Source organism: Plectropomus leopardus, chromosome 1, assembly GCF_008729295.1.
Source record: "Plectropomus leopardus isolate mb chromosome 1, YSFRI_Pleo_2.0, whole genome shotgun sequence".
NCBI lineage: Eukaryota > Metazoa > Chordata > Actinopteri > Perciformes > Serranidae > Plectropomus > Plectropomus leopardus.
The window spans coordinates 5,498,243-5,512,807 of record NC_056463.1 but is presented as its reverse complement, the minus strand read 5'-3'; the positions used below and the strand labels follow the sequence as shown (position 1 = coordinate 5,512,807).

General features: G+C 42.2%; 1 protein-coding gene across 1 annotated transcript in view; it reads right to left on the bottom strand.

The window, feature by feature from the left end:
- Positions 1–1,074: 1,074 nt before the first annotated feature.
- Positions 1,075–14,565, bottom strand: part of mapk8ip1b (mitogen-activated protein kinase 8 interacting protein 1b) — a 113,020-nt gene continuing 99,529 nt past the window's right edge. Inside the window, exons 9-14 of the mRNA XM_042490751.1 lie at positions 8,649–8,821; positions 6,750–6,853; positions 5,442–5,558; positions 4,358–4,428; positions 3,919–4,017; positions 1,075–2,902 (exon numbers count right to left, since the gene is read on the bottom strand). Coding sequence (XP_042346685.1) covers positions 2,830–2,902; positions 3,919–4,017; positions 4,358–4,428; positions 5,442–5,558; positions 6,750–6,853; positions 8,649–8,821 — 637 coding nt within the window. The 3' untranslated portion in view covers positions 1,075–2,829. The remainder of the gene's footprint in view (positions 2,903–3,918; positions 4,018–4,357; positions 4,429–5,441; positions 5,559–6,749; positions 6,854–8,648; positions 8,822–14,565) is intronic.

Below are 14,565 nucleotides of genomic sequence, written 5' to 3'. Positions count from 1 at the left end.
AGAAGCGCAGTGTCTCTGGCATTAGACTAATAATTTAGGACTAAAGGCTTTATTGGGCGAACTGTCGGGCCTGTTTCGCTTAGCACTATAGTAGCAGCAGAAGCTGCTAAAAAGTTTTAAAATATACACACTTATACACCCTCACACTCTTTTTCTTTTATTGCGGACAAGTGATGCTGAGTGCATTTCAGGAGATGTTTGTGATTCAGTGTTAAGAATATTTCGTCTACCTTGCTTTGTCTTCCTGAACTTCAGTTAAACCTACAAAAAAACAACAGATCTGCCAGCATTGTCATCTGGATGTAGAAATCTGTCTCTATATATTTTCTCTTCCCTGTTTAACTGTTAATGAATAATGGTGATGCTACAATTAAACACTTGATCTGCGGCAGAGAATTATTTAATTTTGCTTAATTGTTTTCCAATGGAGAAAGTAAAGAAAGCCGACCTTGAAGCTTTGTTATCTTGGGCGTTCTACAACACTAATTGGTTATGCCTTCAGTTTGATGTTTCATGCACCCAACCCTTTCTTAATCACTGGGTCTAAGGGTGTAACTAATAATCGTTTTCTGTATTGGTGAATCATTAGTTTCCTAAGTTTTCAAAGTAAAAAATGCCCAGCACAATTTCTCAAAGCCCAAATTGACATATTCAAACAAGTTGGTCCAAACAAAATCCAAAGATTTTTGGTTTTAAAGCAGAGAAAATAACTACTTGCATTTAAGAAGCTAAAGCACATTAAATTTTAGCCCAACAATTATTTAGATGATTACCTGACTATCAAAATAATGACAAACTAATTTTCTGTAGATCACCTGATTGAGAATTTGACTTATGGTTTCAGCTCTATTCAGGCTCTAAAACTGACATACAAAGATTTTGCTATAGCGTGCCCCAGGGATGACGTTTCTCTGTAGGTCAGTGTGGAAGTTAGCTTTGCCTGGTTCCCTCCTTGAATAGCCTCAGGGATTTTTCCATCGGATTTTGGATTACTGCAGAAAACAAGCTCTGTGGCAAACAAATGTTTGTGATACTTACATGTTTCGTTCAGCAAGATAATCTTCAAATCACCACTTTTAGGATTTTTGAGGACTAAAAAGTAAAAGTAGAGAAAGAAAAAGGAATAACGCTACGGTTTCATGATTTGACACTGCAACCTCAAAATGGCTGTACAGCCATGTTCGGTGGGATGCGATGATGTTCTGTAGTCTCATGTAGCCACTTGTTAGCAACTGCCTTTTAAGACACTTAAAAGTTTCCAAGTTCACAAATGGGGCACTTATTGACAAGTTTTATGGCGTAGAACAAAACGTAAAAGTCTCTTAAGCTTGTGTTAACCACAGACCTTATTTCAGGCATCTAACCAAAAACTCCTTCAAAAGAACCCACTGACTTCAAGAGGAGGGAACCGGAGGTGTTGAAATGATACCGATTTCTGAGTTTTAGGAGTCATTAGTGGGGCGCTCTATTGCACACGTTCACAAATGGCAACACAAGTCTATACTACACTCATCTGAGCCGCACTTTGCAGAGAGCAGAGCTCATACCGCAGATCATGTGTAGAGCGCCTTACAGATTTGCTTGATATCAGACAGATTTGTCAACTTGTTACAGTCTTTTTCCATCTTCAGTCTGACATTGCTTCAACTCCAAGCAATTTCTGTGGGATGCCGTTTTTCCTACCCAATCACTAGAGACAAACATAATCTAACATCATCTAAAGTCTGCATTGATGTTCAGCCTTGCCGCCATTCTGCTTTCGCTAAGGTTTAATGAATGAGAAAAAGGTGCTACGATGTCTGGTGATGTTGACATATTGAATTAGAACAGCCTTGATAGCAGCATGTCTCGTCTATAGCTGTTGCCATTGTTGTTATTACTTCTTGTTGGTTTTGGCGTACTGCTTTAGAACGGCTTAAGTCCCGCCTGTGGTGCTGATTGGTCGTTTTTTATTTCAATCGAGTGACTGCTGCTTCATAGCAAAATGCTCGATGAATGAGTCCTCTCTGTGGCAATTTATCTATACCAACACGTAGTTTTTTTTCATTGATGTTCTAGATGGCTACATGCTGCTGTCAAACAGCTGATGAAATTGAAAATTTGACAAGGTTTGCCTCTTTAACACTAAACATCGAAATTGGAGCCCAAAAATGCAAAGAACATCACTTAGAGCTGGTTTTCGAACAGTGATGTCGGGTGCGTTTTTTTCTTGTTGCCACTAAATATCGTGGATATCACCTTCATACCTGGTGTGCTAAAAGGACAAAGGTCACTGTTCCTACATGGATTTGTTTCACTTAGTGTACATTTACATGTAAGGATGTTATTTAGTAAATATACGCCTCCCTCGTGCTCTGACCCTAAATATTTAAAGTCCAAGCAAACTCATCATGTGTAAGATTTTCCAAATCTCGGCTGCTGTTTTCTTTTTGTCAAGTGCAAAAACAAGCTGGTGCAGTCCAGTTTGGCTCCTGGGCTTTCAGTGTTGCACCTGCTGAGATGATGCTACAGGCTAACTAATGCTGCCAAGGCTGCGGTGATAAAATGTTTGTGCTTTCCATCGACAGCCCGCGGTCGCCCCCTCATCACTGACTCCATTTTGCATATTTTCTTTCCTCAAGACACTCCTCCTTTGGCTCATTTTCATCTCCTCTTGCTGCACAAAGGTTTCACCAGAGTTCCAATACGTGATCCTTCTTTTCCTGCTTGTTTTTCAGATGTGTTAAATTTTTATTCTTTTTTTTTTTTATATTTTAGATATGTCCTTCATGCAACATCATGTTATGATACAGTGTACTGTACAGGGCTGTGGTTGAAGGCAGGGCAGGGCTATTCCAGGTAGATGTCCTCTGTCGGGCACGAGAACTCCACAAACTCTTTATAATACAACTGGAAGGCTTTCCTGAAAAAAAAAAAACAAAGACATGAACTTCAGTCAGTTTGAGAACTCACTTAAAAATACACATTGTGAGCTAATGCCACAACAAATCCATACAACATTCATGTTCGGTCACATATATGCAGGGACAGAGATAAGTACACACACATCTATTCCAAACACATTAAAGAGAGACATACAAATGGAAACACAATCACACAAAGCACAGACACACCTCAGTATTTGCTCATTCATCCAAATGTGTTTCTGGTATTCTTTTTGTTTTGTCTTTTTTTTCAATGTATTAATTATATATATGTGTGTGTGTGTGTGTGTGTGTGTGTGTGTCTATGTATGTGTGTTTGTATGCATACATGCATGTATGTATACCTACGTGTGTATACATGTCAGTATTGCTGACTGCGCTTTTGTCTACTTACATTATTAAAACCAGCAGGAATGTTATTATTGACTCAAATACTTTTTGCTGAGACTATGTTGTGGCGCAGTAGCTTGTTTTTTGGCTTGGGGGTAGTTCATGTTACTGTGCTACTGGGTTAGCTGGTAGCAAGAGCCTGTCGTCATGGAAGCGACATTTGTTCTTTGGTGCTGTGCTACTAAAGGCTGTGTGTGATACAGGGTTAGCCGCCAACAAGAGCCTATCACTGCAGCTCTTTCTCAGGCTCGCAGGTCATATATGTCATTATGCCTAGCTGCTAACAGGAGTATGTAGCTGCATAGATGTTTGTTCTGGCTTGGGGGTGTATGTGTGCTTTGTGCTACACAGTCTGCCACGACGCAGCTGGTTGATCTTCACTCAGCTCCTTCAGCTGACACACCACCAGTGTTTCAGAGCAGTGAATGCAGCTTATATTTTCTCTACTATTTTTTTTTAATCATTCAAATTGGCTGGGTGGTTAAGAAATCATTTTTTCTGTGATGTGACAAACTTATTACACATCTTAAATTTTGCTTTACCCGGATTAAAATATCTAAGCGAGATATTATCTAAGAGTTAATGCATAGAAAGTCCAACTCACCCTACTGACTCTGCAAGCGGTTTGGTGGAGTCTTCAGACACAAACACGTGGCACGCAAATCTCTGGTCTGCCGGGTGTTTCGTAATGAAACCAAAATACCTGCAAGGAAGACAGGGAATACAGATGAAACTCTTCAAAGTGGGGATTCAGTGTTGTCATCACCTTTATTTTTGGGAATACTTAGTTATTTCTGTCATGTACTAACAATAACATGCTGTTTCACTTTTGATCAGAAGGCTTCAAGGTCCAGTCTGTGTTTGAGGTCTGGTATGTTTGTTAAATTCTAGCAACACCTTGTGGTAAATTAATGTTTGGTCACTGCAGATGAGCACTAGCAGAGGGTAAAAACACGACAGTTTCTTACAGTGTCTTTTATTCTAGTTAGAAAGTTTGGAAAATATGACTTGGTCCCTGCTTTAACTTTCCAACTTTTACTTACTTGCTGTTTTTGGGATGATATCCGCAGAAGGAAACGTTCTTTAACTGGAAGAAGTGACTGCACTCATTACTCTGTGAACAGGACACAGAAAAGGGACAAAATAAATGTCTGCTTGCCCTACACTAACTGGAAATAATATAAATGCCATTTAAATTCATAACACTGGTAGGGATGTTCCTAATGGCTAGATTACAGGTTACGTAGATTTAATGGTATCTTTGAAGAGGATAGGCTAATTTTGAGTTCAGACTGAAGACAATATAATGTTTATTGGTCTTTATATGGTTACTTAAGGGTTGTACCCCAAATATCTTTAACCTCAGGCAATATTTGATTGGATGATTATCAAAGATGAGTTGTGTTTTACGTTGGGAGCCCTTTTTGTGTTTTCAATGTCATCTTTTATGTACAAAGTCCTTTTGCCAAATGCTGCTTTACCACAACACTATATTATTTGTCTTGTGGAGTGGGAACTTGAATGTGAATTAGGGCTGGGCGATATGTAGAGTATTAAATATCTCATTATTTTTTTATGCCAAGTATTGAAAAAGTGATAATATTGTAAGATTGGCTATGGTTTTTTCACATTTTTTTATGACAGTGATATTTTGATAAATAATTATCAGTAATGTGGATAGAATTACTAAGTGAGTAAAATCAAATAATAGAAGAGAAAAATACATGATATTTATATAATATTATTATATTGTGCAGCTCTAATTTGTCATGATACATGATTTATCGAAGTTGATGACATGTTCAGCGTGTAAAACCTTCATTTGAAAAGTAACAAGTGAGTGCAGCTGTCACATAACTGCATTGGAGAAAATAATTCAATGTTTCTCTTTGAAATTTAAAAGAGCTCATAGTTAAGGATTTAAGTAAGATCTCCTTAATGAAAGCACTGTTCTAGTGTTCCCTGACATCGTTGCCTGCAGTCTGTATTTGTAGCCACATGGGGGAGACACACTTCAACTGTTCAATGCAATTCAGGCGTGAAGATGAGCTTTTGTTTGACAAAACCTCATGGATGTGCTCCATTTAGTTTACTTTCGTCAGACAAAGGGACGGTAGGAGCACTTACTCTGTCACAGGCATAATAATCCTCTTGAACTGCCAGTTTAATGCCTTTCACACTGATCTCCAGGATGCATGAGGAAGGCGGGTTGTACTTGACTGTCATCCTTCTGTTGGTGGCAATCTGGAAAACAAATTACAAAGATGATTCTTAAGACGTAAGATTGAAAACTCTTAAACAGACACTTTAGCCTGTGACCCAGTTCTATACTAGAAAACATTGCAAAATTAATATTGAAGTTTGAACTATGCTGAAAGTGTTTATATTGCAACAATCAAATAGTGATTTTGGAGAGATCCTTGTCAATTTGAAGTTTTAAAACTTAACTAGATGCTATTTTAATGCTGTTTTTCTAATGCAATATTACATGAATGCTTTATTTGAGATTATGTCAATTACAAGTAGTTCCTTTCCTGTTAATGTGTGCTGCGCCCTATGGACTATGACACCCCCTTCTTAATATAAACCTTTATTTAATCGTGTTGGTCAAGTGGTAAGGTAAATACAGTCTGCATGTTTTCTGCTTTTTAAGTGCTCCTTATTAGGTCATGTTGTAATTGTTCCACAGTGGACTCACTTCAGCTTCTAAAAACTGTCAGAAATTGTTTATAATATAGAAGTGGGAGTCATAACATGTTGGAATTTCTCTGTTTTTATGCATTATGCCACATGTCTTCTACCTAAGTTTTCTGATCTAGTTATAGCATCTATCTCCCCTTGATTTTGCTTCTCTGTAGTAGTCAAAAAGAGTACCCTGGGGATAACGTTTGTCTGTAGACCTTGAAAGTAAGCTCTGTGGTACATACATGTTTATGATACCTACATGTTTTGCTTGGCAAGATAATCTTCACAAATAAACACCATTTTTAGGATTTCTGAAGCCTTAATGCAATCGCCAGAATTAAAAAGTTTAAGTTAGGCTATTAACAAACTACACTATCGTTGCGTTGTCATAACTATGAGGCTGTGAAACCGTGCCCTGCGTGGTTCGGCTTGATTACATTCTGCAGTCTCATTTAGCCACTTGTTAGCTACTGCCTGTTTAGGACACATAAAAGCCTCAAAGTTCACCAGTGTGGTATTTGCTGACATATTTTATGTCATAGAAAAGAAAATAAAAAATCTCTTGAGCTTGTGTTAGCCACAGACCTTATTTCAGGCATCTTCTCAAAAACCCATCAACTCTGAGACGAGGGAAACGCAGTTGCTTTAATGCCAACAAATTTCTGTCATTCCTGGGGTACTTTATGCTGTACACACACACACACACACACACACACACACAGAGAAATGTGCACAACATGGTCATCATACCTTCTGCATCGCTGCACAGAGAACATCATTTCCTTTGTGGAAGGGTACTTGAACTGAGCCCAGGAACTTCAGCCGGTATCTGTCCATCCATTCACTGCTCTTTACTGCACAGGAAAGACACACAGACACACAAAAAACATGAAATAAGAGCATTTGTTTAAGAATCAAAAAGCCACTAAAATCTCACCTGGATTCTAAAGACAAAATAAGCTTTAACTTGCTTTCCACTACAATGCTGAGGAAGATATTATCTGTTCGTGGGTTGGTAGGGTTGTTGATCAGTGTCAGTGATTCAGTTCTAGGTTAACTGTTTTGTTTCCCTTATCACGTTCTGCACAAGTACAAAACTGACTTTGTTTTGTATTTTTCCTTGTGTTTATCATTTCAGATTTTTGCCCTTGTCGCCAGCTGCTTCACCATAATGCTCCCTGGGCTTCATGTTAATCCCACACATCAAAGCGCCATCCCTCCATGATACTTCGCAGGTGTCCAACCCACAAACATTAGTGTTTGCCTTTGTGAGAAAGCACAACAAAGCCAAAAGCACTGCTGCCGGGAGCTGGACCTAACGTAAGCTAAGTTTCGTGTACGAGCTATTTTCTTTCTACCAAGCTACACCTACCAACCGAATCACTAGACAGAAATAACACCAAATCTACTCATGGACAAGAGCCTCATGCTCATGATAGTGCAAGATTTAATCATTAATAGCATCTTTCTCGGCTTAACTTCATAAGCTAGCTAAGTAGGCGGGTTTTCATTAACCCTAAAATTGCGCAAAGTGAAATTGTGAATATAAAATATGCCTAATGGAAATGTCAGTTTCACAAAGTTTATACGCTCGCATGATTTGGTATTTTAGGCCATTTGAAAAAGCCATATTTTGCAAAACTGCAATGTAAACGTGACTATGCAATTGTTGGTAACAACTGGCTCCCTCTGGCATGATGCAACAGGCGCTACAAAATGTTGTAATTGCATTGCATAACTTCAAAAGTTGAGCGAATCATCCAGAAGTTTTGAATCCCCAATATCTCTGTGATATCGTGGACTGTCACCCCACAGAAATCCCTCATCCCATGTAGGAAGGCTTGTCTTTCCATTGTTGCTCACATAACATGCCTTTATCGCCTTGGATTGGAATAATGTCGGCTAGTGCCTGGACTGAAATACCAATAAACCTACTAATGTTTTGAACATCCATTGCTTCTTGGGAAGTTATCGCAAGAGGAGAAGTCGCATAACATTGCAAGAAAATTCGCATAACATGACTCAGTCATCTTGAAATTGTGTTTTGAAAATTTCACTTAAATTTTGCACAAATCTGTAATGGAAATCTGCCCAGAGATACTAGTTGAGCAAGCAGCAGATGAATGCTTCCTTCTGTGCAGTGATATGGTTGGTGGGTATTAGAAAGTAAGAAATCTCACATAAAACTTTCACAACAAGGTCTGTAGATTGTGGAAAGAGGCATTGCTGTTGAGTCTTTCAAATGTACATTTTGCACTTTGATCACCAGATAAATGAGTGTAACTTGGTTCCATTATATTCTAGAAAATGCAGACAAATCTATGGCCGATATCACCAACACTCTACTACTTAAAACAGAAAAATCTAGACTGCTAAACAGCACAACTATACAACTTATCATTGCATGAAGAAGTTAGTAACTATTATACATTTCTTTTCTTTTGAAATGTTCTTTTCTCTTTCTTTCTGAAACTAAACCGCACAAGTTAAAGAATAATATGATTAATTCAAAAAGAAAGTATTACACAAAGTTGGCCCTGAAAAAGCCGACTTGTTAAATGTTCATGTGCAAAGCACTCATTCTTCTCTTCTCGCCTCTTAACGAACACTTTCAGCCTTTTAGAATTTATAATCATGGCAGCGTCGTACCTTTGTAGCTCTCTGTGTCCTTCGTCACCTCTATAGCATAATAAGCTGGGAAGATCCCACGGGCACCAGTTCGCATGTTGTAGCCCTCGTACCAGTAATCCTCTGACTGGACCTCCACCAGCAAAGGATCATCCACCTCCAGCTCTAGCTCATCGTCATGACGAGGGACAAACCTGTTGAGACACATGTAGTTATTCAGGGGATCTACAGGACCTCACAGGTTATTTGTGAGCTGGATTACCACCAAACACAATATCTTCATCACAAACCTGTATCAGGTTGTCTGTCTATGTAGACCAGTAAAACTCAACTTATGGCCTGCAGCCCAAATCTGGTCTGTGATAGGTTTTACAAAAGTGACCCCCAAGAAAAGCAAGTTAAGTATCACTGAAGTAGACCTTTTGATTATTATGAAGGAATTTTTCTCTTAAAACCGATTTTTTGATTAACAAACATTTGACCCTTTAAGCTGAAAAAGTGGCTCCAAAAAATGTGAGGCTTGTTTTTTTTACGGAGTACACAACTTTAGTTAGCTTTGATCGAAAACTTACAATAGATTATAGATTTAAACAGACCACCAGTTTCATGGTATCTTTCTCCTGTATGTTTACTGTCCATTTGCAAATTGAAGATGCTCCAAATAATGTATGTTAAACATGTATACCAATATGGCAAAGCACTTAGTATGATTTTGTTGTTAACAGTTAACTGCAACTATACAGGTTGCTTACATTGATCACAAACAAGAAATGAGTTTTTCAAGCCCACAGGCCTTACGTTTATACTGTATTTCAAAACACAGGTTTCAGACTAAGAATAAATGTTGGCTTTTCACAGAAAAGAAACCTTATTCTCAGGTTGACCAATATGGAGTCGATATGACATGTTTTGAAATGGTTTTGAAAGTCAAAGATTCACTAAAATTTTACTTTTAATGCTTCAGCTTAAGTTAAAACATGAAAAACAATACAACCTAACTGGCTAGCCTGATGCTGCCAAGTCAGATGTGATACTAGTGGCCATAGAGGCACACAGAAATATAGAACACTTTGCATGAACAAACACAAAGCCCATTAAATTAAAGGAGCACTGGTTTTAGCCATGCATGGATAATGCACCTCACATCATATGATCTGTCAGTGTACAGAGATGCTGCTATTCACATGACTGCATCGCTGTTATTTTTGTCTCCCTCTCCTATGCATTTTTCAGCCTGCGGTCCTCAACAGCAGCTGTAGCTCTTCGCTGCCAGCTGGAGTGTGACTGTTTCAGGGGAAACATGAAGAAATGGTCCATTTTCTGCGACATAAAAAACTACTATGTGTGCACACCAGTCAAGGTGCACTTACAGTTTACACCCATGTCTGTGAAAACATGGATGCTTCACAAACATCTTCACTCTGGAAGAACAGAGGATCTATACAATCAGCACAGTTTCAAGGTAGACCCCCACGGTAAGTGTCATCAAGTCAGTATTTTACCAAACATCTCCCTTTCTGTTCTTGAGATATGATTTTGAGTAATAGCCAGAAAAGTGTTTCTGCAGAACTTTATGATGTCACAGTTGAGTGGACATTTGTGTCAAAGTTTGACTTCCCTTAAGGTGTTCCTGAGACATCATGTTCACAAGAATGAGACAAATTAAATAATTTTGACTTTGACCTTTGGCGAATAACCACCAAAATCTAGTAAATTCACTCTGGATTTCAAACTCCTGGTGTCATAGAAACAGCAGAGTATAGTATGCCAAAAAAAAATAATAGTATACGTATAATAGTAGTATAATGTCAAAAAGATGTCCTAATCATCATATTATAGTATAGTATAGTATACATAGCATGGGCTCCGGAACCAGTCTACTCGAGAGGGGTTGGACTCTCTTTCACTCTGGAGTTGCCACTGGTGAGAGGCGGTGAGCAGGGGTGGCAATACTTATTGCCCCCCGGCTCGGTGCCTGTATGTTGGAGTTTACCCCTGTGAACGAGAGGGTAGCCTCCCTCCGCCTTTGGGTGGGGGGATGCATCCTGACTGTTTGTGACTATGGTCCAAACGGCAGTTCAGAGTATCCACCCTTTTTGGAGTCCTTAGAGGGGGTGCTGGAGAGTGCTCCTTCTGGGGACTCCCTCAGTCTGCTGGGGGACTTCAACGCTCACGTTGGCAACAACAGTGAGACCTGGAGGGGCATGATCCGGAGGAATGGCCCCCCCCGATATGAACTCAAGTGGTGTTTTGTTATTGAACTTCTGTGCTCGCCACAGATTGTCTATAACGAACACCATGTTCAAGCATAAGGGTGTCCATATGCGCACTTGGCATCAGGACACCCTAGGCCGCAGTTCGATGATCGACTTTGTAGTTGTATCATCGGACTTGCGGCCGTATGTCTTGGACACTCGGGTGAAGAGAGGGGCGGAGCTGTCAACTGATCACCACCTGGTGGTGAATTCGGTCAGATGGTGGGGGAGGACACCGGTCAAACCTGACAGACCCAAACGCATTGTGAGGGTCTGCTGGGAATGTCTGGCAGAGTCTCCTGTCAGAAGGAGCTTCAACTCCCACCTCCGGGAGAGCTTCTACCATGTCCCAGGGGAGGCGGCGGGGGACATTGAGTCCGAGTGGGCGATGTTCCGTGCCTCCGTTGCTGAAGTGGCCGACCGGTGCTGTGGCCGTAAGGTGGCTGGTGCCTGTCGGGGTGGCAACACCCGAACCCGTTGGTGGACACCAGCAGTGAGGGATGCCGTCAAGCTGAAGAAGGAGTCCTATTGGTCCTTCTTGGCCTGTGGGACTCCGGAGGCAGCAGACAGGTACCGGCAGGCCAAGTGGAGTGCAGCTACGGTGGTCGCCGAGGCGAAAACCCGGGCGTGAGAGGAGTTCGGTGAGGCCATGGAGAACGACTTTCGGATGGCTTTGAAGAGGTTCTGGACCACCATCCGCCGTCTCAGGAGGGCGAAGCAATGCTCTGTCAACACTGTGTATGGTGGGGACGGGGCGCTGCTGACCTCGACTCGGGACGTTGTGGATTGGTGGAAGGAATACTTCGAAGACCTCCTCAGTCCCACTGACACGCCTTCCGGTGAGGAAGCGGGGCCCGTGGACTCGGGGGTGGGCTCTTCCATCTCTGGGGCTGAGGTTGCCGAGGTGGTCAAAAAGCTCCTCGGTGGCAGGGCCCTGGGGGTGGACGAGGTCCGCCCGGAGTTCCTCAAGGCCCTAGATGTTGTGGGGGTGTCGTGGCTGACGCGACTCTGCAACATTGCGTGGACATCGGGGGCAGTGCCCTTGGACTGGCAGAGTGGGGTGGTGGTCCCTCTTTTTAAGAAGGGGGACCGGAGGGTGTGTTCCAACTACAGGGGGATCACACTCCTCAGCCTCCCTGGTAAGGTCTATTCGGGGGTACTAGAGAGGAGGGTCCGCTGGATAGTCGAACCCCGGATTCAGGAGGAGCAATGCGGTTTTTGCCCCAGTCGTGGAACTGTGGACCAGCTCTGGACCCTTGGCAGGGTCCTTGAGGGTGCGTGGGAGTTTGTCCAACCAGTCCACATGTGCTTTGTGGACTTGGAGAAAGCATTCGACCGTGTCACTCGGGGAGTCCTGTGGGGGGTTCTCCAGGAATATGGGGTTTCGGACTCCCTGATACGGGCTGTCCGTTCCCTGTATGACCAGTGCCAGAGCTTGGTCCACATTGCCGGCAGTAAGTCGAACTCGTTTCCGGTGAGGGTTGGACTCCGCCAGGGCTGCCCTTTGTCACCGATTCTGTTCATAACGTTTATGGACAGAATTTCTAGGCGCAGCCAGGGTGTTGAGGGGGTCCGGTTTGGTGACCTCAGGATTGGGTCTCTGCTCTTTGCAGATGATGTGGTCCTGTTGGCTTCATCAGGCCGTGACCTTCAGCTCTCACTGGATCGGTTCGCTGCCGAGTGTGAAGCGGCTGGGATGAGAATCAGCACCTCCAAATCCGAGGCCATGGTTCTCAGCCGGAAAAGGGTGGCGTGCCCCCTCCGGATCGGAGACAAAGTCCTGCCCCAAGTGGAGGAGTTTAAGTACCTCGGGGTCTTGTTCACGAGTGAGGGAAGGATGGAGCGGGAGATCGACAGGCGGATCGGTGCAGCGTCTGCAGTAATGCTGACTCTGCACCGATCTGTTGTGGTGAAGAGGGAGCTGAGCCGAAAGGCAAAGCTCTCGATTTACCGGTCGATCTTCGTTCCTTCCCTCACCTATGGTCACAAGCTTTGGGTAGTGACCGAAAGAACAAGATCACGGGTACAAGCGGCCAAAATGAGTTTCCTCCGTACGGTGGCTGGGTTCTCCCTTAGAGATAGGGTGAGAAGCTCGGTCATCCGGGAGGAGCTCGGAGTAGAGCTGCTGCTCCTCCGCGTTGAGAAGAGCCAGATGAGGTTGCTCGGGCATCTAATTAGGATGCCTCTAGGACGCCTCCCTGGTGAGGTGTTCAGGGCACGTCCCACCGGTAGGAGGCCCCGGGGAAGACCCAGGACACGCTGGAGGGACTATGTCTCACAGCTGGCCTGGGAACGCCTCGGGGTCCGCCGGGAAGAGCTGGACGAAGTGGCCGGGGAGAGGGAAGTCTGGGCTTCCCTGCTTAGGCTGCTGCCCCCGTGACCCAACCACGGATAAGCGGATGAAAATGGATGGATGGATGGATATAGCATTGGCTCCAAAATCTCCCAAAAATTCATACAATAGCATGTGGTCCAAAACTGCGCCAAGAAGTCGTACTATAGCATTGAGTCCAAAATTGTCCCAAAAAGTTGTACTATAGCATTGGGTCCAACATGGCGCCAAAAAAAGCCATACAATAGCATGTCTTCAAAATTGCACCACAAAGTCCTACTCTAGCATTGGTTCCAAAATGTCCCAAAAATTCATACTAAAGCATGTGGTCCAAAACTGCGCCAAAGTCATACTATAGCATTGGTTCCAAATCACCCAAAAAGTCATACTATTGCATTTGGTTCAAAATCGCACCAAAAAGTCATAATATAGCATGTTGTCCAAAATCGTGCAAAAAAAAATTAACACTATATCGTGGTAAAAAATGGCACCAAAACGTCATACTATAACATGTTGTCCAAAATCTTGCAAAAAAGTCATACCATAGCATGTCGTTCAAAATTGTGCCAAAAAGTCAAACTATAGCATTGGTTCCAAAACCGCCCAAAAATTCATACTATAGCATGTGGTCCAAAACTGCGTCAAAAAGTCATGCTATAGCATTGGGTCCAAAGTCAATCAAAAAGTCATACTTTAGCATGTGGTCCAAAATCACGCCAAAAAGTCATACCATAGCATTGGGTCCAAAACTGCCCAAAAAGTCATACTATAGCATGCGGTCTAAAACAGCGCCAAAAATTCAAACCATAGCATTGGGTCCAAAGTCAAGCAAAACAATAAATACTATAGCATGTGGTCAGAATGGCTCCAAAAAGTCATACTAAAGCATTTGGTTCAAAATTGCGCCAGAAAGTCAAACTATAGCATTGGGTCCAAAATGGCCTCCAAAAGTCATACTATTGCATTGGTTCCAAAACCGCCCAAAAAGTGTTACTACAGCATGTCGTTCAAAATTGTGCCAAAAAGTCATACTATAGCATGTGGTCCAAAATCTTTCAAAAAAGTCATACTATTGCCTTGGTTCCAAAATCGCCCATAAAGTCATACTATAAGCATGTGGTCAAAAATCGTGCCAAAAAGTCATTCTATAGCATTGGGTCCAAAATGGCGCCAAAAAGTCATACTATAGCATTTGGGTCCAAAATGGACCCAAAAAGTCATACTATAGCAAGTTGTTCAAAATAGCACCAAAAAGTAATACTACAGCATTGGTTCCAAAATCGCCCCAAAACTCAAACTATAGCATTTGGTCCAAAATCACCCCAAAAAGTCATACTATGGCATGTGGTTA